This window comes from Salvelinus alpinus, chromosome 1 (assembly GCF_045679555.1).
Source record: "Salvelinus alpinus chromosome 1, SLU_Salpinus.1, whole genome shotgun sequence".
Classification (NCBI taxonomy): Eukaryota; Metazoa; Chordata; class Actinopteri; order Salmoniformes; family Salmonidae; genus Salvelinus; species Salvelinus alpinus.
The window spans coordinates 14,301,941-14,326,940 of record NC_092086.1 but is presented as its reverse complement, the minus strand read 5'-3'; the positions used below and the strand labels follow the sequence as shown (position 1 = coordinate 14,326,940).

Genomic DNA, 25,000 nt, shown 5'->3' with positions numbered 1-25,000 from the left:
AGAGGGACACAGTAATTACTTCAGTACTCACCTTTCCTATGTTAGCCTTGTCTGTAGTCTGTCAGTACTGTACTGCTCACCTTGTCTGTGGTCTGTCTGTACTGTACTACTCACCTTGTCTGTGGTCTGTCTGTACTGTACTACTCACCTTGTCTGTAGTCTGTCAGTACTGTACTGCTCACCTTGTCTGTAGTCTGTCTGTACTGTACTACTCACCTTGTATGTGGTCTGTCAGTACTGTACTGCTCACCTTGTCTGTGGTCTGTCAGTACTGTACTGCTCACCTTGTCTGTGGTCTGTCAGTACTGCACTGCTCACCTTGTCTGTTGTCTGTCAGTACTGTACTGCTCACCTTGTCTGTGGTCTGTCAGTACTGCACTGCTCACCTTGTCTGTAGTCTGTCAGTACTGTACTGCTCACCTTGTCTGTAGTCTGTCAGTACTGTACTGCTCACCTTGTCTGTAGTCTGTCAGTACTGCACTGCTCACCTTGTCTGTAGTCTGTCAGTACTGTACTGCTCACCTTGTCTGTAGTCTGTCAGTACTGTACTGCTCACCTTGTCTGTGGTCTGTCAGTACTGTACTGCTCACCTTGTCTGTAGTCTGTCAGTACTGTACTAATCACCTTGTCTGTAGTCTGTCAGTGGTAGTCTGTCAGTATTGCACTGCTCACCTTGTCTGTTGTCTGTCAGTAGTAATGTGTTGGTACTGTACTAATCACCTTGTCTGTGGACTGTCAGTAGCTGTGTGTCAGTACTGTACTACTCACATTGTCTGTAGTCTGTCAGTACTGTACTGCTCACCTTGTCTGTAGTTTGTCAGCAGTTATGTGTCAGTACTGTACTGCTCACCCTTCCTGTGTTGGCCTTGTCAGCCTCTGTCAGTTTCCCCAGGACTTCCTGTTCCTGGTCCTCTGTGTCTGAGATGGCCTCCATGGTCTGAATACTGCCACTACTCATCATGTCTCCACTGAGAGAAAGAGAAAGAGAGAAGATAGAGAGAAAAAGTATATATATAAAGAGAGAGAGAGAAGATAGAAAATATATAGAGAAAATAGAGAGAAAATAGAGAGAGAGAGAGAGAAAGAGAGTATGTAAAAAGGAGAATTGATAAGACCCAGGGAGCTTTCTTGGAGCAGTGTTAAGCTGTCTGGCTCATGAACCTGGTACTGCCAACCCCAAATACCACAGCTGTTGAACCCTCCTGTTGGGGACTCTCAGTGTGTTTGTTGAAGGCCAGGAGTCATACCTAATGAGCTGCTCCTGAGACAGATCTATGGAGAAGTCTGTCATACTCAGACGAGATACCGACTTCCTGGTTCCTGTAAACAACAACATGATGTCAGCACAGTTTAGACATGGGTCCTTCCTGCCTGTCAGATCACGGTTCAGTTTGGTAGTAATATCATGACAGAGTTCGGGCTAGGTAATGAAATGAGGAGTTCAGTTTGGTAGTAATATCATGACAGAGTTCGGGCTAGGTAATGAAACGAGGAGCTCAGTTTGGTAGTAATATCATGACAGAGTTCGGGCTAGGTAATGAAATGAGGAGCTCAGTTTGGTAGTAATATCATGACAGAGTTCGGGCTAGGTAATGAAATGAGGAGCTCAGTTTGGTAGTAATATCATGACAGAGTTCGGGCTAGGTAATGAAACGAGGAGCTCAGTTTGGTAGTAATATCATGACAGAGTTCGGGCTAGGTAATGAAATGAGGAGCTCAGTTTGGTAGTAATATCATGACAGAGTTCGGGCTAGGTAATGAAATGAGGAGCTCAGTTTGGTAGTAATATCATGACAGAGTTCGGGCTAGGTAATGAAACGAGGAGCTCAGTTTGGTGGTAATATCATGACAGAGTTCGGGCTAGGTAATGAAATGAGGAGCTCAGTTTGGTAGTAATATCATGACAGAGTTCGGCCTAGGTATTGAAATGAGGAGCTCAGTTTGGTAGTAATATCATGACAGAGTTCGGCCTAGGTAATGAAATGAGGAGCTCAGTTTGGTAGTAATATCATGACAGAGTTCGGCCTAGGTAATGAAATGAGGAGCTCTACTCCACACCAGCTTCAAGGTTATTTTTTACATATGTAGGATCTTAATTTGATCACTCTTTTGTTGATGAGAATTTTTCTGCACCGCAGGACATGCAGATGAGCTTCATGATTTAAATAAATTCACTGAAAACCTGGTATAAAACCGGTTATGTTAACAGTATTGCTCTTTTCATGTAGCCTCATTTTGGTCAAATTAAGATCCTACATATGTAGTTTGTTTTGAATAAACTTCTACTAAACACCTCTCTAGCCAATCGAAACACTGCTTGATCACCAGGTGGTTGTAGCCTGTTGAGAGTGTTCCATCTCTCTCCTCACCTCTGTGTGAGCGCTCCTTGCGCTCGTTCCCGGCGAAGAGTCTGATGAACTCAGCGAAGGCCCCGTCACGTGCCATCAGCTCCAGGTAGGAGCCCCTCTCAGTGATCTCTCCCTCCACCATCACCAGGATCAGATCTGCCTGGGGCAGGAAGCTCAGACCGTGGGTCACCAAGACACGAGTCTGAAGGTTTAGAGAGAACACATGGTAGTCTGAAGGGTTAGAGAACACATGGTAGTCTGAAGGGTTAGAGAACACATGGTAGTCTGAAGGTATAGAGAGAACACATGGTAGTCTGAAGGTTTAGAGAACACATGGTGGTCTGAAGGTTTAGAGAACACATGGTAGTCTGAAGGTTTAGAGACCACATGGTAGTCTGAAGGTTTAGAGAGAACACATGGTAGTCTGAAGGTTTAGATAGAACACATGGTAGTCTGAAGGTTTAGATAGAACACATGGTAGTCTGAAGGTTTAGAGAACACATGGTAGTCTGAAGGTATAGAGAGAACACATGGTAGTCTGAAGGTTTAGAGAACACATGGTAGTCTGAAGGTTTAGAGAGAACACATGGTAGTCTGAAGGTTTAGAGAGAACACATGGTAGTCTGAAGGTTTAGAGAGAACACATGGTAGTCTGAAGGTTTAGAGAACACATGGTAGTCTGAAGGTTTAGAGAGAACACATGGTAGTCTGAAGGTTTAGAGAGAACACATGGTAGTCTGAAGGTTTAGAGAACACATGGTAGTCTGAAGGTTTAGAGAACACATGGTAGTATGAAGGTTTAGAGAACACATGGTAGTCTGAAGGTTTAGAGAGAACAAATGGTGGTCTGAAGGTTTAGAGAGAACACATGGTAGTCTGAAGGTTTAGAGAGAACACATGGTAGTCTGAAGGTTTAGAGAACACATGGTAGTCTGAAGGTTTAGAGAACACATGGTAGTATGAAGGTTTAGAGAACACATGGTAGTCTGAAGGTTTAGAGAGAACACATGGTGGTCTGAAGGTTTAGAGAGAACACATGGTAGTCTGAAGGTTTAGAGAGAACACATGGTAGTCTGAAGGTTTAGAGAACACATGGTAGTCTGAAGGTTTAGAGAACACATGGTAGTATGAAGGTTTAGAGAACACATGGTAGTCTGAAGGTTTAGAGAGAACACATGGTGGTCTGAAGGTTTAGAGAGAACACATGGTAGTCTGAAGGTTTAGAGAGAACACATGGTAGTCTGAAGGTTTAGAGAGAACACATGGTAGTCTGAAGGTTTAGAGAACACATGGTAGTCTGAAGGTTTAGAGAGAACACATGGTAGTCTGAAGGTTTAGAGAGAACACATGGTAGTCTGAAGGTTTAGAGAGAACACATGGTAGTCTGAAGGTTTAGAGAGAACACATGGTAGTCTGAAGGTTTAGAGAACACATGGTAGTCTGAAGGTTTAGAGAACACATGGTAGTCTGAAGGTTTAGAGAGAACACATGGTGGTCTGAAGGTTTAGAGAGAACACATGGTAGTCTGAAGGTTTAGAGAGAACACATGGTAGTCTGAAGGTTTAGAGAGAACACATGGTAGTCTGAAGGTTTAGAGAACACATGGTAGTCTGAAGGTTTAGAGAGAACACATGGTAGTCTGAAGGTTTAGAGAGAACACATGGTGGTCTGAAGGTTTAGAGAACACATGGTAGTCTGAAGGTTTAGAGAGAACACATGGTAGTCTGAAGGTTTAGAGAACACATGGTAGTCTGAAGGTTTAGAGAGAACACATTGTGGTCTGAAGGTTTAGAGAGAACACATGGTAGTCTGAAGGTTTAGAGAACACATGGTAGTCTGAAGGTTTAGAGAGAACACATGGTAGTCTGAAGGTTTAGAGAGAACACATGGTAGTCTGAAGGTATAGAGAGAACACATGGTAGTCTGAAGGTTTAGAGAGAACACATGGTAGTCTGAAGGTTTAGAGAGAACACATGGTAGTCTGAAGGTTTAGAGAGAACACATGGTAGTCTGAAGGTTTAGAGAACACATGGTAGTCTGAAGGTTTAGAGAGAACACATGGTAGTCTGAAGGTTTAGAGAGAACACATGGTAGTCTGAAGGTTTAGAGAACACATGGTGGTCTGAAAGTTTAGAGAGAACACATGGTAGTCTGAAGGTTTAGAGAGAACACATGGTGGTCTGAAGGTTTAGAGAACACATGGTAGTCTGAAGGTTTAGAGAACACATGGTAGTCTGAAGGTTTAGAGAGAACACATGGTGGTCTGAAGGTATAGAGAGAACACATGGTAGTCTGAAGGTTTAGAGAACACATGGTAGTCTGAAGGTTTAGAGAGAACACATGGTAGTCTGAAGGTTTAGAGAGAACACATGGTAGTCTGAAGGTTTAGAGAGAACACATGGTGGTCTGAAAGTTTAGAGAGAACACATGGTAGTCTGAAGGTTTAGAGAGAACACATGGTAGTCTGAAGGTTTAGAGAGAACACAAGGTAGTCTGAAGGTTTAGAGAGAACACATGGTGGTCTGAAGGTTTAGAGAACACATGGTAGTCTGAAGGTTTAGAGAGAACACATGGTGGTCTGAAGGTTTAGAGAACACATGGTAGTCTGAAGGTTTAGAGAGAACACATGGTAGTCTGAAGGTTTAGAGAACACATGGTAGTCTGAAGGTTTAGAGAGAACACATGGTAGTCTGAAGGTTTAGAGAGAACACATGGTAGTCTGAAGGTTTAGAGAACACATGGTAGTCTGAAGGTTTAGAGAACACATGGTAGTCTGAAGGTTTAGAGAGAACACATGGTGGTCTGAAGGTTTAGAGAGAACACATGGTAGTCTGAAGGTTTAGAGAGAACACATGGTAGTCTGAAGGTTTAGAGAGAACACATGGTGGTCTGAAGGTTTAGAGAACACATGGTAGTCTGAAGGTTTAGAGAGAACACATGGTGGTCTGAAGGTTTAGAGAACACATGGTAGTCTGAAGGTTTAGAGAGAACACATGGTAGTCTGAAGGTTTAGAGAACACATGGTAGTCTGAAGGTTTAGAGAGAACACATGGTGGTCTGAAGGTTTAGAGAGAACACATGGTAGTCTGAAGGTTTAGAGAACACATGGTAGTCTGAAGGTTTAGAGAACACATGGTAGTCTGAAGGTTTAGAGAGAACACATGGTGGTCTGAAGGTATAGAGAGAACACATGGTAGTCTGAAGGTTTAGAGAGAACACATGGTAGTCTGAAGGTTTAGAGGGAACACATGGTAGTCTGAAGGTTTAGAGAGAACACATGGTAGTCTGAAGGTTTAGAGAGAACACATGGTAGTCTGAAGGTTTAGAGAGAACACATGGTAGTCTGAAGGTTTAGAGAGAACACATGGTGGTCTGAAGGTTTAGAGAGAACACATGGTAGTCTGAAGGTTTAGAGAACACATGGTAGTCTGAAGGTTTAGAGAGAACACATGGTAGTCTGAAAGTTTAGAGAGAACACATGGTAGTCTGAAGGTTTAGAGAGAACACATGGTAGTCTGAAGGTTTAGAGAGAACACATGGTGGTCTGAAGGTTTAGAGAGTACACATGGTAGTCTGAAGGTATAGAGAGTACACATGGTAGTCTGAAGGTTTAGAGAACACATGGTAGTCTGAAGGTTTAGAGAGAACACATGGTAGTCTGAAGGTTTAGAGAGAACACATAGTAGTCTGAAGGTTTAGAGAACACATGGTAGTCTGAAGGTTTAGAGAGAACACATGGTAGTCTGAAGGTTTAGAGAGAACACATGGTAGTCTGAAGGTTTAGAGAGAACACATGGTAGTCTGAAGGTATAGAGAACACATGGTAGTCTGAAGGTTTAGAGAGAACACATGGTAGTCTGAAGGTTTAGAGAGAACACATGGTAGTCTGAAGGTTTAGAGAACACATGGTAGTCTGAAGGTTTAGAGAGAACACATGGTAGTCTGAAGGTTTAGAGAACACGTGGTAGTCTGAAGGTTTAGAGAACACGTGGTAGTCTGAAGGTTTAGAGAACACATGGTAGTCTGAAGGTTTAGAGAGAACACATGGTGGTCTGAAGGTTTAGAGAGAACACATGGTAGTCTGAAGGTTTAGAGAGAACACATGGTAGTCTGAAGGTATAGAGAGAACACATGGTAGTCTGAAGGTTTAGAGAGAACACATGGTAGTCTGAAGGTATAGAGAGAACACATGGTAGTCTGAAGGTATAGAGAGAACACATGGTAGTCTGAAGGTTTAGAGAACACATGGTAGTCTGAAGGTTTAGAGAGAACACATGGTGGTCTGAAGGTTTAGAGAGAACACATGGTAGTCTGAAGGTTTAGAGAGAACACATGGTGGTCTGAAAGGTTTAGAGAACACATGGTAGTCTGAAGGTTTAGAGAGAACACATGGTAGTCTGAAGGTTTAGAGAACACATGGTAGTCTGAAGGTTTAGAGAGAACACATGGTGGTCTGAAGGTTTAGAGAGAACACATGGTAGTCTGAAGGTTTAGAGAGAACACATGGTGGTCTGAAGGTTTAGAGAGAACACATGGTAGTCTGAAGGTTTAGAGAACACATGGTAGTCTGAAGGTTTAGAGAGAACACATGGTAGTCTGAAGGTTTAGAGAGAACACATGGTAGTCTGAAGGTTTAGAGAGAACACATGGTAGTCTGAAGGTTTAGAGAGAACACATGGTAGTCTGAAGGTTTAGAGAGAACACATGGTAGTCTGAAGGTTTAGAGAGAACACATGGTGGTCTGAAGGTATAGAGAGAACACATGGTAGTCTGAAGGTTTAGAGAGAACACATGGTAGTCTGAAGGTTTAGAGAACACATGGTAGTCTGAAGGTTTAGAGAGAACACATGGTGGTCTGAAGGTATAGAGAGAACACATGGTAGTCTGAAGGTTTAGAGAGAACACATGGTAGTCTGAAGGGTTAGAGAGAACACATGGTAGTCTGAAGGTTTAGAGAGAACACATGGTGGTCTGAAGGTATAGAGAGAACACATGGTAGTCTGAAGGTTTAGAGAACACATGGTAGTCTGAAGGTTTAGAGAGAACACATGGTGGTCTGAAGGTATAGAGAGAACACATGGTAGTCTGAAGGTTTAGAGAGAACACATGGTAGTCTGAAGGTTTAGAGAGAACACATGGTGGTCTGAAGGTATAGAGAGAACACATGGTAGTCTGAAGGTTTAGAGAGAACACATGGTAGTCTGAAGGTTTAGAGAACACATGGTAGTCTGAAGGTTTAGAGAGAACACATGGTAGTCTGAAGGTTTAGAGAGAACACATGGTAGTCTGAAGGTATAGAGAGAACACATGGTAGTCTGAAGGTTTAGAGAGAACACATGGTAGTCTGAAGGTTTAGAGAGAACACATGGTGGTCTGAAAGTTTAGAGAGAACACAAGGTAGTCTGAAGGTTTAGAGAGAACACATGGTAGTCTGAAGGTTTAGAGAACACATGGTAGTCTGAAGGTTTAGAGAGAACATGGTAGTCTGAAGGTTTAGAGAGAACACATGGTAGTCTGAAGGTTTAGAGAACACATGGTAGTCTGAAGGTTTAGAGAGAACATGGTAGTCTGAAGGTTTAGAGAACACATGGTAGTCTGAAGGTTTAGAGAGAACACATGGTAGTCTGAAGGTATAGAGAGGTCACATGGTAGTCTGAAGGTATAGAGAACACATGGTAGTCTGAAGGTTTAGAGAGAACACATGGTAGTCTGAAGGTTTAGAGAGAACACATGGTAGTCTGAAGGTTTAGAGAGAACACATGGTAGTCTGAAGGTATAGAGAGAACACATGGTAGTCTGAAGGTATAGAGAACACATGGTAGTCTGAAGGTTTAGAGAGAACACATGGTAGTCTGAAGGTTTAGAGAGAACACATGGTAGTCTGAAGGTTTAGAGAACACATGGTAGTCTGAAGGTTTAGAGAACACATGGTAGTCTGAAGGTTTAGAGAGAACACATGGTGGTCTGAAGGTTTAGAGAGAACACATGGTAGTCTGAAGGTTTAGAGAGAACACATGGTAGTCTGAAGGTTTAGAGAACACATGGTAGTCTGAAGGTTTAGAGAGAACACATGGTAGTCTGAAGGTTTAGAGAGACCACATGGTAGTCTGAAGGTTTAGAGAGAACACATGGTAGTCTGAAGGTTTAGAGAGAACACATGGTAGTCTGAAGGTTTAGAGAGAACACATGGTAGTCTGAAGGTTTAGAGAGAACACATGGTAGTCTGAAGGTTTAGAGAGAACACATGGTGGTCTGAAGGTTTAGAGAGTACTCATGGTAGTCTGAAGGTATAGAGAGTACACATGGTAGTCTGAAGGTTTAGAGAACACATGGTAGTCTGAAGGTTTAGAGAGAACACATGGTAGTCTGAAGGTTTAGAGAGAACACATAGTAGTCTGAAGGTTTAGAGAACACATGGTAGTCTGAAGGTTTAGAGAGAACACATGGTAGTCTGAAGGTTTAGAGAGAACACATGGTAGTCTGAAGGTATAGAGAACACATGGTAGTCTGAAGGTTTAGAGAGAACACATGGTAGTCTGAAGGTTTAGAGAGAACACATGGTAGTCTGAAGGTTTAGAGAACACATGGTAGTCTGAAGGTTTAGAGAGAACATGGTAGTCTGAAGGTTTAGAGAACACATGGTAGTCTGAAGGTTTAGAGAACACATGGTAGTCTGAAGGTTTAGAGAGAACACATGGTGGTCTGAAGGTTTAGAGAGAACACATGGTAGTCTGAAGGTTTAGAGAGAACACATGGTGGTCTGAAGGTTTAGAGAGAACACATGGTAGTCTGAAGGTTTAGAGAACACATGGTAGTCTGAAGGTTTAGAGAGAACACATGGTAGTCTGAAGGTTTAGAGAGAACACATGGTAGTCTGAAGGTTTAGAGAGAACACATGGTGGTCTGAAGGTTTAGAGAGAACACATGGTAGTCTGAAGGTTTATAGAGAACACATGGTGGTCTGAAGGTTTAGAGAACACATGGTAGTCTGAAGGTTTAGAGAGAACACATGGTAGTCTGAAGGTTTAGAGAGAACACATGGTAGTCTGAAGGTTTAGAGAGAACACATGGTAGTCTGAAGGTTTAGAGAGAACACATGGTGGTCTGAAGGTTTAGAGAGAACACATGGTAGTCTGAAGGTTTAGAGAGAACACATGGTAGTCTGAAGGTTTAGAGAGAACACATGGTAGTCTGAAGGTTTAGAGAGAACACATGGTAGTCTGAAGGGTTAGAGAGAACACATGGTAGTCTGAAGGTTTAGAGAGAACACATGGTAGTCTGAAGGTTTAGAGAAGACATGGTAGTCTGAAGGTTTAGAGAGAACACATGGTAGTCTGAAGGTTTAGAGAACACATGGTAGTCTGAAGGTTTAGAGAGAACACATGGTAGTCTGAAGGGTTAGAGAGAACACATGGTAGTCTGAAGGTTTAGAGAGAACACATGGTGGTCTGAAGGTATAAAGAGAACACATGGTAGTCTGAAGGTTTAGAGAACACATGGTAGTCTGAAGGTTTAGAGAGAACACATGGTAGTCTGAAGGTTTAGAGAGAACACATGGTAGTCTGAAGGTATAGAGAGAACACATGGTAGTCTGAAGGTTTAGAGAGAACACATGGTGGTCTGAAGGTTTAGAGAGAACACATGGTAGTCTGAAGGTTTAGAGAGAACACATGGTAGTCTGAAGGTTTAGAGAGAACACATGGTAGTCTGAAGGTTTAGAGAGAACACATGGTAGTCTGAAGGTATAGAGAGAACACATGGTAGTCTGAAGGTTTAGAGAGAACACATGGTAGTCTGAAGGTTTAGAGAGAACACATGGTAGTCTGAAGGTATAGAGAGAACACATGGTAGTCTGAAGGTTTAGAGAGAACACATGGTGGTCTGAAGGTTTAGAGAGAACACATGGTAGTCTGAAGGTTTAGAGAGAACACATGGTAGTCTGAAGGTTTAGAGAGAACACATGGTAGTCTGAAGGTTTAGAGAGAACACATGGTAGTCTGAAGGTATAGAGAGAACACATGGTAGTCTGAAGGTTTAGAGAGAACACATGGTAGTCTGAAGGTTTAGAGAACACATGGTAGTCTGAAGGTTTAGAGAGAACACATGGTAGTCTGAAGGTTTAGAGAACACATGGTAGTCTGAAGGTTTAGAGAACACATGGTGGTCTGAAGGTTTAGAGAGAACACATGGTAGTCTGAAGGTTTAGAGAACACATGGTGGTCTGAAGGTTTAGAGAGAACACATGGTAGTCTGAAGGTTTAGAGAACACATGGTGGTCTGAAGGTTTAGAGAGAACACATGGTAGTCTGAAGGTTTAGAGAGAACACATGGTAGTCTGAAGGTTTAGAGAGAACACATGGTAGTCTGAAGGTTTAGAGAACACATGGTAGTCTGAAGGTTTAGAGAACACATGGTAGTCTGAAGGTTTAGAGAGAACACATGGTAGTCTGAAGGTTTAGAGAACACATGGTAGTCTGAAGGTTTAGAGAGAACACATGGTAGTCTGAAGGGTTAGAGAGAACACATGGTAGTCTGAAGGTTTAGAGAGAACACATGGTGGTCTGAAGGTATAGAGAGAACACATGGTAGTCTGAAGGTTTAGAGAACACATGGTAGTCTGAAGGTTTAGAGAGAACACATGGTAGTCTGAAGGTTTAGAGAGAACACATGGTAGTCTGAAGGTATAGAGAGAACACATGGTAGTCTGAAGGTTTAGACAGAAAACATGGTAGTCTGAAGGTTTAGAGAACACATGGTAGTCTGAAGGTTTAGAGAGAACACATGGTAGTCTGAAGGTTTAGAGAGAACACATGGTGGTCTGAAGGTTTAGAGAGAACACATGGTAGTCTGAAGGTTTAGAGAGAACACATGGTAGTCTGAAGGTTTAGAGAGAACACATGGTAGTCTGAAGGTTTAGAGAGAACACATGGTAGTCTGAAGGTATAGAGAGAACACATGGTAGTCTGAAGGTTTAGAGAGAACACATGGTAGTCTGAAGGTTTAGAGAACACATGGTAGTCTGAAGGTTTAGAGATAACACATGGTAGTCTGAAGGTTTAGAGAACACATGGTAGTCTGAAGGTTTAGAGAACACATGGTGGTCTGAAGGTTTAGAGAGAACACATGGTAGTCTGAAGGTTTAGAGAACACATGGTGGTCTGAAGGTTTAGAGAGAACACATGGTAGTCTGAAGGTTTAGAGAACACATGGTGGTCTGAAGGTTTAGAGAGAACACATGGTAGTCTGAAGGTTTAGAGAGAACACATGGTAGTCTGAAGGTTTAGAGAACACATGGTAGTCTGAAGGTTTAGAGAACACATGGTAGTCTGAAGGTTTAGAGAACACATGGTGGTCTGAAGGTTTAGAGAACACATGGTGGACACACAGACACTGAACACACAGCTGTTAGATCATATCGATCCATTTCAGTAGCTGGAGGAGACTGACAGGAACCTGCTTGTAGTTTGTGTCTTTATGGAACATTTACACACATGAATGTTGTACACACACGGTTGCCTGTTAAATAATGACCTGGTCTTTGAGCAGTCCTTTAGGACCAAACACCCTCTCAAAGATGTGTTGACCCACGTGGGCGTCGACGGCAGACAGAGGGTCGTCTAGGAGATAGACGTCAGCCTTCCTGTACACGGCCCTGGCCAGACTGACTCTCTGCTTCTGACCACCTGATAGATTCAGACCCTGGGATGGGGGAGGAGGAGAGGGAGAGAGAGGAGGAGAAGGAGTGTGAGGGGGAGGGGGAGAGAGAGGGGAGGGAGGGAGCGAGGGGGGAGGGAGGGAGAGAGAGAGTGGGAGGAGGGAGAAAGAGGGAGAGGATGGGAGAGGGAGAGGGAGGGAGAGGAGGAGAAGGAGTGTGAGGGGGAGGGAGAGAGAGGGGAGAGAGAGAGGGAGGGAGAGAGGGAGGAGAGAGAGTGGGAGGGGGGAGAAAGAGGGAGAGGATGGGGGGAGGGAGAGATAGCGGGGGGGGGGGTGAGAAGGAGGGAGAGGATGGGGAGGGAGAGGGAGGGAGATATGGAGAGAGAGGGGGAAGGGAGGGAGAGAGGGGGAGGGAGGGAGAGAGGGGGAGAGGAGGAGAAGGAGGGAGAGGATGGGGGAGGGAGAGGGAGGGAGAGATGGAGAGAGAGGGGGAGGGAGGGAGAGAGGGGGAGGGAGGGAGGGGGGGAGCAGGGGAGGGAGGGAGGAGAATGAGGGAGAGAATGGGGGAGGGAGAGGGAGAGAGATAGAGAGAGGGAGGGAGAGAGGGAGGAGAGAGAGTGGGAGGGGGGAGAAAGAGGGAGAGGATGGGGGGAGGGAGAGATAGCGGGGGGGGGTGAGAAGGAGGGAGAGGATGGGGAGGGAGAGGGAGGGAGATATGGAGAGAGAGGGGGAAGGGAGGGAGAGAGGGGGAGGGAGGGAGAGAGGGGGGAGAGGAGGAGAAGGAGGGAGAGGATGGGGGAGGGAGAGGGAGGGAGAGATGGAGAGAGAGGGGGGAGGGAGGGAGAGAGGGGGAGGGAGGGAGGGAGGGGGGGAGCAGGGGAGGGAGGGAGGAGAATGAGGGAGAGAATGGGGGAGGGAGAGGGAGAGAGATAGAGAGAGGGAGGGAGAGACAGAAGGGAGACAGAGAGAGAACATATCAATTAGTGGCCAGACTGACTCTCTGCTTCTGACCCCCTGATAGGTTCAGACTCTGGGAGAGAAAGGACAACCTTCATTTAATGATTAGTTTCTCTATCTGCAGGATGAAACCTTCCTGTGGTAAAGTAAACTATACTCATACAAGACAATGAACGAATGAACGGATGTATACATGAATTAACTAATGAATGAATGAATCAACTAATCAATCAATCAACTGATCAACCAATCAAACAAACAGGGATCACACAGTAAAGAACAGGGATGATGCTGTACCTTCTCCCTGATCTAAACCTAACCCCCATCAGACCCCCTCCTGTCCTCACCTTCTTTCTGATCTAACCCTAACCCCCACTAGACCCCCTCCTGTCCTCACCTTCTCTCTGATCTAACCCTAACCCCCAGCAGACCCCCTCCTGTCCTCACCTTCTCTCTGATCTAACCCTAACCCCCAGCAGACCCCCTCCTGTCCTCACCTTCTCCCCGATCTCACTGCCGTCTCCAGCAGGCAGGATCTCCAGGTCTGGCAGCAGGGCGCAGGCCTCCACCACTCTGTGGTACCAGCTCTCCTTCCTCTCCTGACCAAACACTATGTTGTCTTTCAGGGTGGCATTCTGGATCCACGCCTGCTGAGGTACATAGGCCACAGAGCCCTGGAGAGAGAGAGAGAGGGGGGGGGGGGGGGAGGGGGGGAGAGGGAGGGAGAGAAAGACACAGAGAGAGAGAGAGACACAGAGAGAGAGAGACACACAGAGAGAGAGACAGAGAGACACACACAGAGAGAGAGAGAGAGAGAGAGAGAGAGAGAGAGAGAGAGATGGTTGTGAGGTCTGGGGTCCGCTCACCAACCAAGATTTCACAAAATGGGACAAACACCAAATTGAGACTCTGCATGCAGAATTCTGCAAAAATATCCTCCGTGTACAACGTAGAACACCAAATAATGCATGCAGAGCAGAATTAGGCCGATACCCACTAATTATCAAAATCCAGAAAAGAGCCGTTAAATTCTACAACCACCTAAAAGGAAGCGATTCCCAAACCTTCCATAACAAAGCCATCACCTACAGAGAGATGAACCTGGAGAAGAGTCCCCTAAGCAAGCTGGTCCTAGGGCTCTGTTCACAAACACAAACACACCCCACAGAGCCCCAGGACAACAGCACAATTAGACCCAACCAAATCATGAGAAAACAAAAAGATAATTACTTGACACATTGGAAAGAATTAACAAAAAAACAGAGCAAACTAGAATGCTATTTGGCCCTAAACAGAGAGTACACAGTGGCAGAATACCTGACCACTGTGACTGACCCAAACTTAAGGAAAGCTTTGACTATGTACAGACTCAGTGAGCATAGCCTTGCTATTGAGAAAGGCCGCCGTAGGCAGACATGGCTCTCAAGAGAAGACAGGCTATGTGCTCACTGCCCACAAAATGAGGTGGAAACTGAGCTGCACTTCCTAACCTCCTGCCCAATGTATGACCATATTAGAGAGACATATTTCCCTCAGATTACACAGATCCACAAAGAATTTGAAAACAAATCCAATTTTGATAAACTCCCATATCTACTGGGTGAAATTCCACAGTGTGCCATCACAGCAGCAAGATTTGTGACCTGTTGCCACAAGAAAAGGGCAACCAGTGAAGAACAAACACCATTGTAAATACAACCCATATTTATGCTTATTTATTTTAACTTGTGTGCTTTAACCATTTGTACATTGTTACAACACTGTATATATATAATATGACATTTGTAATGTCTTTCTTGTTTTGAAACTTCTGTATGTGTAATGTTTACTGTTAATTTGTATTGTTTATTTCACTTTTGTGTATTATCTACCTCACTTGCTTTGGCAATGTTAACACATGTTTCCCATGCCAATAAAGCCCCTTGAATTGAATTGAATTGAATTGAGAGAGAGAGAGAGAGAGAGAGAGAGAGAGAGAGAGAGAGAGAGAGAGAGAGAGAGAGAGAGGTAGGTGATATTAATTATCAGGTAGAACAGAAAACCAGCAGTACTCTGGTCCTCCAGGAATCGAGTTTGACACCCTTGCACTAAGGTATTGTAGCAGTATCCACCTTGACTGAGACGTGACCACTCCTCTTCTCTGTCTCCCCAAGCATGGCTGATAGCAGGGAGGACTTCCCACCTCCTACATGTCCCACCACAGCTACCAGAGACCCCTTCTTCACCCTCACGTTGATCCTCATCAGGCAGGGAGGACCTTCCTTAGACCAGCCAAACGTACCGCTGTCTATCACCACCCCATCGCCATCTGGTAGGGAGAGGGAGGGAGGGAGGGAGAGGGAGAGGCAGGGAGAGGAGGGGGAGGGGAGGGAGAGGGAGAGGAGAGGGTAGAGAAAGAGAGATATGTCGTAAAAAAATTCAAATTAAAACATATCACAGCTTTGTGTGTGTGTGTGTGTGTGTGTGTGTGTGTGTGTGTGTGTGTTCTCACCAGGGCTGTATGGTTCTCTATCTACGTCGTCAGGCTTCAGCTCATCCTGGCACAGGAACTTTCCCAGGCGCCTCAGAGAGACAATGGCCTGCACACACAAATACTTGAATTTCAATACTTGAATTTCAATCATCCGTTAATGACAAACCTTGCCAGTGCCACATTGTTTTGTTTGGTCCCTTAGTGATGACATCACCATGGCGTGACCCCTGACTGACCTGCATGGTGGTGCTCATAGCGAAGGGCAGCTGGCTGAGGGGCGTCTTCAAAATGTTGATGAGAGCCATGGAAACGAACACCTTCTGGGCGTCGAGGATGTTCTTATCGTCGATGAGGACGTAGACGCCGAACATGGCGAACGCTATCTGTAGGAGTACAGGACATGGTTATGACAGCCTTATGAAGGGTTATGTAGCCTTATGTAGTAGTCTCTTATGTAGTCTCAGGTCAGGAAACAGGTTCGGAGTTAAGTCGAGATGGAGTATTGATAACGTACTGATAGTGACATCTGTAATGTTTATGACAGGCTTACGAAGGCTCTACGACAGGTTGTAACTCACCAGGAAGGATGAGGAGTTGAAGGAGGCGATGGAGATGGAGTAGAGGACCTGGGATCTCTTCAGGGCATTGAGTTCTTTCTCCCGGTAACCCAGAACCCTCTCCAGGAAGGCCTGTTCCCAGGCGTAGAACTTCAGGATCTTAATCCCACTCAGGATCTCATTCATCAGCTTGATCCTGCTGTCTGTGTACCGCATCTGGACCTCCTGGGAACAGAGTAGGGAATTAGTACGGAATATGAAATAAGGAATACTGAATAAGGAATACTGAATATGGAATTCAGAACACTGAATATGGAATTCAGAACACTGATTATGGAATTCAGAACACTGAATATGGAATTCAGAACACTGAATATGGAATTCAGAACACTGAATATGGAATTCAGAATACTGAATATGGAATTTTTACCCCCAAGCCATAAGACTCCTGAACAGGTAATCAAATGGCTACCCGGACTATCTGCATTGTGTCCCGCCACCTACCACCCGCCAACCCCTCTTTTACGCTACCGCTACTCTCTGTTCATCATATATGCATAGTCACTTTAACCATATCTACATGTACATACTACCTCAATCAGCCTGACTAACTGGTGTCTGTATGTAGCCTCGCTACTTTTATACCCTCGCTACTGTATATAGCCTGTCTTTTTACTGTTGTTTTATTTCTTTACTTACCTATTGTTCACCTAATACCTTTTTAAAGAAAGGTTAGATAAATCAGGTCAATTACATCTGTACAGTTTTACGCAATAGAGGATTTTATAATGCCACACGGAACACAAGTAAGTATGCCTGTACATTACAGTAGAGTATTTTATATTGCCACACGGAACACAAGTAAGTATGCCTGTACATTACAGTAGCGTTAATACCCAATGACAAAGAGCTGTGTGTGGTTGGATGCTGTGTTTCCTCACAACACATCCCAGCCTATTAGAGCAGTACTGTAGGAGTTACTGTGTAACGCGTCAATGTGTCCCATGCTGAGTAATCAATGGAAACCAGACATGGTGTATGTAAAGTCATAACAAGGTAAACTAAAAGTCATATTAGTTTATCATCAGCCGTTTACCAAGCCTCTGACAGGGTCCTGAGGGGGACTAAGGAGCTAGAGAGTCTTTTTATAATATTTAGGAGTAGTATTACTGCCAATGATCGATTATCTGACTAAATAAATGAGAGAATCTCTGGGTTTTATTGGGTTCTGTTTTGTGTGGTTATTCTTCGATTCTAGTGTGTGTGTATGTATGTGTGTATGTGTATGTGTATGTGTGTGTGTGTGTGTGTGTGTGTGTGTGTTTCTGTTTTTACTATCCAGGTGGAGACCAGAATTTCTAGGAAGGGAAGGATAGTAAAACAAGGAACATTTTGTCGGTCCGCACAAGGAAAAAGGCTATTTCAGGCTTATGGGTTAGATTTGGGGTCAGGAGTCAGGGTTGGGGTCAGGGTTAGGGGTTGGGGTCAGGAGTCAGGGTTAGGAGTTGGGGTTAGGGGTCAGGGTTAGGAGTTGGGGTTAGGGGTCAGGGTTAGGAGTTGGGGTTAGGGGTCAGGGTTAGGAGTTGGGGTTAGGGGTCAGGGTTAGGAGTTGGGGTTAGGAGTTGGGGTTAGGGGTCAGGGTTAGGGGTTGGGGTTGGGGTTAGGGTTAGGGGTCAGGTTTAGAGGTTGGGGTCAGGAGTCAGGGTTAGAGGTTGGGGTCAGGAATCAGGGTTAGGGGTTGGGGTCAGGGTCAGGGGTTGGGGTCAGGAGTCAGGGTTAGGGTTAGGGGTCAGGAGTCAGGGTTAGGGGTTGGGGTCAGGAGTCAGGGTTAGGAGTCAGGAGTCAGGGTTAGGGGTTGGGGTCAGGAGTCAGGGGTTGGGGTCAGGAGTCAAGGTTAGGAGTCAGGGTCAGGGGTTGGGGTTAGGAGTCAGGGGTTGGGGTCAGGAGTCAGGAGTCAAGGTTAGGGGTTGGGGTCACGGTTAGGGGTGGGGTCAGGGTTAGGGGTTGGGGTTGGGGTCAGGGTCAGGGTTAGGGTTTGGGGTTAGGGGTCAGGGTTTGGGGTTGGGGTCAGGGTTAGGGGTCAGGGTTAGGGGTCGGGAGTCAGGGTTAGGAGTTGGGGTCAGGGTCAGGGTTAGGGGTTGGGGTCAGGGTTAGGGGTTAGGGTGAGGTCCCGTGTGGCTCAGTTGGTAGAGCATTGCTCTTGCAACACCAGGGTTGTGTGTTTGATTCCCACGGGGGACCAGTAAGAATGAAAATGTACTCACTCACTACTGTACGTCTCTCTGGATAAGAGCGTCTGCTAAGTGACCTATGTGTTTAAGGTTAGAGGGTAAGTTTATGAATGGGAATCAACTGTTTGTTCACCACGAGGATAGTAAAACAAACGTGTGTGTGTGTGTGTGTGTGTGTGTGTGTGTGTGTGTGTGTGTGTGTGTGTGTGTGTGTGTGTGTGTGTGTGTGTGTGTGTGTGTGTGTGTGTGTGTGTGTGTGTGTGTGTGTGTGTGTGTGTGTGTGAACTGACCTGCAGCTTGCTCCTCATCTTGGCGATGAAGCCGTTGAGAGGAAAGATAAGGATCACCGTGGCGATGCCGGCTAGGGCTGACGGACCCAGAAGCTGTTAGATACAAGAGAGGGGTAACAACAGTGTGTAGTGTACCTGTGTGTGTGTACCTGTGTGTGTTCTACCTACCTGCCACAGGAAGAAGAGACAGAGGGCTATCTCAATGGGAGCAGGAGAGGGGTAACAACAGTGTGTAGTGTACCTGCGTGTGTGTACCTGTGTGTGTTCTACCTACCTGCCACAGGAAGAAGAGACAGAGAGCTATCTCAATGGGAGCCACCCACACAGCGTTGAAATAGACCACCATGTCCATGAGCTTCTGAGTGTCTGCCGACACCAGGTTAACAATCTGTCCCACGGTACAGGACTGCCTCGCTGCACTGCTGATCACTAGAGACTACAGGGGGAGGGAGGAGGGGAGAGAGGAGGGGAGAGAGACAGACAGAGAGAGAGCGTTCAATTCCACCACCACCTAAAAGGAAGTGACCCCCCCTCCCGTCACTTTGTATGTTGTATTTTCATCATTCGTTTGTTGTTTTCTTCTTGTATGAAATGTGCAAATTGTATTAAATCATTTTCATTCAGCCTTTGCTGCCATTGATACTCTGTAATGCTTCTAAAATGGTGTGATAAAAAACCATCCTCTCTCTCTTGTCGTTGTCTCTCTCTCTCTCTCTCTCTCTCCATACCTTCCTGTAGACCAGGCCCATGACAGCGGTCTTCACCCTCATTCCCACGGTGAAGCAGGAGTACATGTACTGATGGTTGAACAGGGACTGGAGGCTGGACAGGAGGAACAACAGGAAGGCGAACATGAAGCCCTTCCACAGGTCGCTGTCCTGGTCACACATGAACCCCAGGAGGAGGCTGGAGGGGGACGGGGAAAAACAGGGGTTTTAATGATGCTGGAGGGGGACGAGGAAAAACAGGGGTTTAATGATGCTGGAGGGGGACGAGGAAGAACAGGGTTTAATGATGCTGGAGGGGGACGAGGAAGAACAGGGTTTAATGATGCTGGAGGGGGACGGGGAAGAACATGGTTTAATGATGCTGGAGGGGGACGAGGAAGAACAGGGGTTTAATGATGCTGGAGGGGGATGAGGAAGAACAGGGTTTAATGATGCTGGAGGGGGACGAGGAAAAACAGGGTTTAATGATGCTGGAGGGGGACGAGGAAGAACAGGGGTTTAATGATGCTGGAGGGGGACGAGGGAGAACAGGGTTTAATGATGCTGGAGGGGGACGAGGAGAAACAGGGTTTAATGATGCTGGAGGGGGACGAGGAAGAACAGGGTTTAATGATGCTGGAGGGGGACGAGGAAGAACAGGGGTTTAATGATGCTGGAGGGGGACGGGGAAGAACAGGGGTTTAATGATGCTGGAGGGGGACGAGGAAAAACAGGGTTTAATGATGCTGGAGGGGGACGGGGAAAAACAGGGGTTTAATGATGCTGGAGGGGGACGAGGAAGAACAGGGTTTAATGATGCTGGAGGGGGACGGGGAAAAACGGGGATTAATGATGCTGGAGGGGGATGAGGAAAAACAGGGTTTAATGATGCTGGAGGGGGACGAGGAAGAACAGGGGTTTAATGATGCTGGAGGGGGACGAGGAAGTACAGGGTTTAATGATGCTGGAGGGGGACGAGGAAGAACAGGGTTTAATGATGCTGGAGGGGGACGGGGAAAAACAGGGTTTAATGAGGCTGGAGGGGGACGGGGAAGAACAGGGTTTAATGAGGCTGTGTTAGAGAGACAAACTGACTGAGATGTACTTCAGTAATTTGGGCTGTATACTGCGACACACCTGTTTTGATGCACAGGGCCCATATACTCTCTCCTGGGTCAACGTAGTGTCCTACCTTTGACCAGGGTCCATATACTCTCTCCTGGGTCAACGTAGTGTCCTACCTTTGACCAGGGTCCATACACTCTCTCCTGGTTCAACGTAGTGTCCTACCTTTGACCAGGGCCCATAAACTCTCTCCTGGGTCAATGTAGTGTCCTAACTTTGACCAGGGCCCATACACTCTCTCCTGGGTCAACGTAGTGTCCTACCTTTGATCAGGGCCCATACACTCTCTCCTGGGTCAATGTAGTGTCCTACCTTTGACCAGGGTCCATACACTCTGGGTCTCACCTGAGCACCTGTGGTATGGAGAACATGAAGGCGTCGTGGAAGATGAGGAAGAGGGTCCCTTTGAGGAAGAAAGGTCCGAAGCTCCGAGCCAGAACCCTGAAGAGACAGAACCCTGAGTTCTGTTCTTGTCTCAGCTTCTTCAACAGCTGGGTCTGTTCTGTCAGTTTAGGGCCTGTAGGACGGCAGCCAGACAGACTACAGTCCTTTCTGGTGGAGGGAGAGAGAAACAGAGAGGTTAGATATTAAACAGCTGGGTCTGTTCTGTCAGTTTAGGACTCACCGTGTGTAGGGTGTAGTGTGTAGGGTGTAGTGTGTAGGGTGTAGTGTGTGGGTTGTAGTGTGTAGGGTGTAGTGTGTAGGGTGTATGGTGTAGTGTGTGGGGTGTAGTGTGTAGGGTGTAGTGTGTGGGGTGTAGGGTGTAGTGTGTAGTGTGTAGGGTGTAGTGTGTGGGGTGTAGTGCGTAGGGTGTAGTATGTAGTGTAGCAGTCTTACTGTTGTAGATTAGTACACTCCCTGGCCCAGTCTTTCTCCAGTTCTGCTATGATACAGTCTGAAGTGTCTTCTTCTCTAAGACACCAAAGATCCTCTGCCTGCAGGGGAGTACGATAACCCCTAATAACCAACCTGAGAGAGGGGAGGAGGAAGGAGGGGGAGGAGGAGGGAGAAGGAGGTGGAGGAGGAGAAGGAAGAGGGGAGGAGGAGGAGGAAGGAAGAGGAGGAGGAGAAGGAAGAGGGGAGGAGGAGGAGGAGGAGGAAGGAGGAGAAGGGAGAGGGGAGGAGGGGAGGAGGAGGAGAAGGAAGAGGGGAGGAGGAGGAGGAGGAGGAGGAGAAGGAAGAGGGGAGGAGGAGGAGGAGGAGGAAGGAGGAGGAGGAGGAAGAGGAAGGAGGAGGCGAGGATGAGAATGAGGAGGAGGGTAGGACGAGGAGGACGAGGAGGAGGGAGGGGAGGGGAGAGAGGGGGGGAGGAGGGAGGGAGAGGGGGAGGAGGGAGGGAGAGTGAAAAGGAGATTAATTAAAAGCATCTGATAAATGGCATATATTGATTATTCCGTTTCCCCTATAATTACACATCTCATATCCATCATTGTAACAATTTAAGGCTGCCCAGTCTTACCCTCCAAACCACCAGAAGAGCATCTTAGAGAGGAAAGAGGCATCCTCCACTGGACAGGGGTTCTGTAGGGTATAACACACAGGGTCTCAGGCCCAGATTCATTCAAAGCACGTTCTACCACTGTGAAAGCACCTTCTACCGCTGTGAAAGCCACTTCTACCGCTGTGAAAGCACCTTCTACCACTGTGAAAGCACCTTCTACCGCTGTGAAAGCACCTTCTACTGCTGTGAAAGCACCTTCTACCGCTGTGAAAGCACCTTCTACCACTGTGAAAGCACGTTCTACCGTTGTGAAAGCACATTCTACCGCTGTGAAAGCACCTTCTACCACTGTGAAAGCCCCTTCTACCACTGTGAAAGCACATTCTACCGCTGTGAAAGCACCTTCTACCACTGTGAAAGCACCTTCTACTGCTGTGAAAGCACCTTCTACTGCTGTGAAGAACCTTCTACCGCTGTGAAAGCACCTTCTACTGCTGTGAAAGCACCTTCTACCGCTGTGAAAGCACCTTCTACTGCTGTGAAAGCACCTTCTACTGCTGTGAAAGCACCTTCTACCGCTGTGAAAGCACATTCTATCACTGTGAAAGCCCCTTCTACCGCTGTGAAAGCACCTTCTACCGATGTGAAAGCACCTTCTACTGCTGTGAAAGCACCTTCTACCACTGTGAAAGCACCTTCTACCACTGTGAAAGCACCTTCTACTGCTGTGAAAGCACCTTCTACTGCTGTGAAAGCACCTTCTACCGCTGTGAAAGCACATTCTATCACTGTGAAAGCACCTTCTACCACTGTGAAAGCACCTTCTACCACTGTGAAAGCACCTTCTACTGCTGTGAAAGCACCTTCTACTGCTGTGAAAGCACCTTCTACCGCTGTGAAAGCACATTCTATCACTGTGAAAGCACCTTCTACCACTGTGAAAGCACATTCTACCGCTGTGAAAGCACCTTCTACCACTGTGAAAGCACCTTCTACCGCTGTGAAAGCACCTTCTACTGCTGTGAAAGCACCTTCTACCGCTGTGAAAGCACCTTCTACCACTGTGAAAGCACGTTCTACCGCTGTGAAAGCACATTCTACCGCTGTGAAAGCACCTTCTACCACTGTGAAAGCCCCTTCTACCACTGTGAAAGCACATTCTACCGCTGTGAAAGCACCTTCTACCACTGTGAAAGCACCTTCTACTGCTGTGAAAGCACCTTCTACCACTGTGAAAGCACATTCTACCGCTGTGAAAGCACCTTCTACCGCTGTGAAAGCACCTTCTACTGCTGTGAAAGCACATTCTATCACTGTGAAAGCACCTTCTACCACTGTGAAAGCACATTCTACCGCTGGGAAAGCACCTTCTACTGCTGTGAAAGCACATTCTACCGCTGTGAAAGCACCTTCTACCACTGTGAAATCACCTTCTACCGCTGTGAAAGCACCTTCTACCGCTGTGAAAGCACATTCTACCACTGTGAAAGCACATTCTACCACTGTGAAAGCACCTTCTACCACTGTGAAAGCACATTCTACCGCTGTGAAAGCACCTTCTATCACTGTGAAAGCACATTCTATCACTGTGAAAGCACCTTCTACCACTGTGAAAGCCCCTTCTACCGCTGTGAAAGCCCCTTCTACCACTGTGAAAGCACATTCTACCGCTGTGAAAGCACCTTCTACCGCTGTGAAAGCACCTTCTACCGCTGTGAAAGCACATTCTACCGCTGTGAAAGCCCCTTCTACCGCTGTGAAAGCCCCTTCTACCACTGTGAAAGCCCCTTCTACCGCTGTGAAACACCTTCTACCACTGTGAATGCACCTTCTACCACTGTGAAGCACATTCTACCGCTGTGAAAGCACCTTCTACCGCTGTGAAAGCACCTTCTACCACTGTGAAAGCCCCTTCTACCGCTGTGAAAGCACATTCTACCGCTGTGAAAGCACCTTCTACCGCTGTGAAAGCACGTTCTACCGCTGTGAAAGCACATTCTACCGCTGTGAAAGCATCTTCTACCACTGTGAAAGCACCTTCTACCACTGTGAAAGCACCTTCTACCACTGCGAAAGCACCTTCTACCGCTGTGAAAGCACCTTCTACCGCGGTGAAAGCACTTTCTACCGCTGTGAAAGCACCTTCTATCACTGTGAAAGCCCCGTCTACCGCTGTGAAAGCCCCTTCTACCGCTGTGAAAGCCCCTTCTACCGCTGTGAAAGCACCTTCTACCGCTGTGAAAGCCCCTTCTACTGCTGTGAAAGCACCTTCTACCACTTTTACAGAACCTTCTATCACTTTGAAAGCAACTTCTACCACTGTGAAAGCACCTTCTACCACTGTGAAAGCACTTTCTACCACTACCACTGTGAAAGCCCCTTCTACTGTTTTGAAAGCCCCTTCTACTGCTGTGAAGCACCTTCTACCGCTGTGAAAGCACCTTCTACCACTTTTACAGAACCTTCTACAACTGTGAAAGAACCTTCTACTGCTGTGAAAGCCCCTTCTACCGCTGTGAAAGCGTGTTTTACCACTGCGCACTGAGCTACCCACAATACGCCGTGTAAAGGGCATTTCCCCAACCTTCGCAGAGATCCCCATTCATGATAAAGGCTGCAGCTGTTGGCTCAAGTGTAAATTACCTTCAAAAGTCACTTCCTACATGGCCTGAACAAGAGCCATGTGTGTGTCTGTCAATGCAGTCTGGATTGAATCCTGGCCTTGGTGTCTTCATGTAACCCTGATTCTATTAAAATGAATATAAAGCTGACTACTAAAAACCACATCCTTTAGGATTTCTAACCTCACTCCTACTTTTTTGTTGCTGTGTTTGTCTGTGTTTGTCTACATTTGTCTGTGCTGGGTACCTTTCAGTAGGTGTGTGTGTCTGTGTTGGGTACCTGTCTGTAGGTGTGTGTGTCTGTGTTGGGTACCTTTCTGTAGGTGTGTGTGTCTGTGTTGGGTACCTTTCTGTAAGTGTGTGTGTCTGTGTTGGGTACCTTTCTGTAGGTGTGTGTGTCTGTGTTGGGTACCTTTCTGTAGGTGTGTGTGTCTGTGTTGGGTACCTTTCTGTAGGTGTGTGTGTCTGTGTTGGGTACCTTTCTGTAGGTGTGTGTGTCTGTGTTGGGTACCTTTCTGTAAGTGTGTGTGTCTGTGTTGGGTACCTTTCTGTAGGTGTGTGTGTGTCTGTGTTGGGTACCTTTCTGTAGGTGTGTG

At 46.3% G+C, this 25,000-nt stretch overlaps 1 protein-coding gene across 1 annotated transcript in view; it reads right to left on the bottom strand.

The window, feature by feature from the left end:
* LOC139570208 (multidrug resistance-associated protein 1-like) overlaps positions 1–25,000 on the bottom strand; it is a 52,216-nt gene that overhangs the window by 20,081 nt on the left and 7,135 nt on the right. The window contains exons 5-19 of the mRNA XM_071391882.1: positions 21,802–21,863; positions 21,180–21,311; positions 20,688–20,894; positions 19,239–19,416; positions 18,785–18,946; positions 18,511–18,603; positions 16,011–16,214; positions 15,669–15,815; positions 15,451–15,538; positions 15,071–15,267; positions 13,457–13,633; positions 11,880–12,047; positions 2,370–2,550; positions 1,248–1,320; positions 851–968 (exon numbers count right to left, since the gene is read on the bottom strand). Coding sequence (XP_071247983.1) covers positions 851–968; positions 1,248–1,320; positions 2,370–2,550; positions 11,880–12,047; positions 13,457–13,633; positions 15,071–15,267; positions 15,451–15,538; positions 15,669–15,815; positions 16,011–16,214; positions 18,511–18,603; positions 18,785–18,946; positions 19,239–19,416; positions 20,688–20,894; positions 21,180–21,311; positions 21,802–21,863 — 2,187 coding nt within the window. The remainder of the gene's footprint in view (positions 1–850; positions 969–1,247; positions 1,321–2,369; positions 2,551–11,879; positions 12,048–13,456; positions 13,634–15,070; positions 15,268–15,450; positions 15,539–15,668; positions 15,816–16,010; positions 16,215–18,510; positions 18,604–18,784; positions 18,947–19,238; positions 19,417–20,687; positions 20,895–21,179; positions 21,312–21,801; positions 21,864–25,000) is intronic.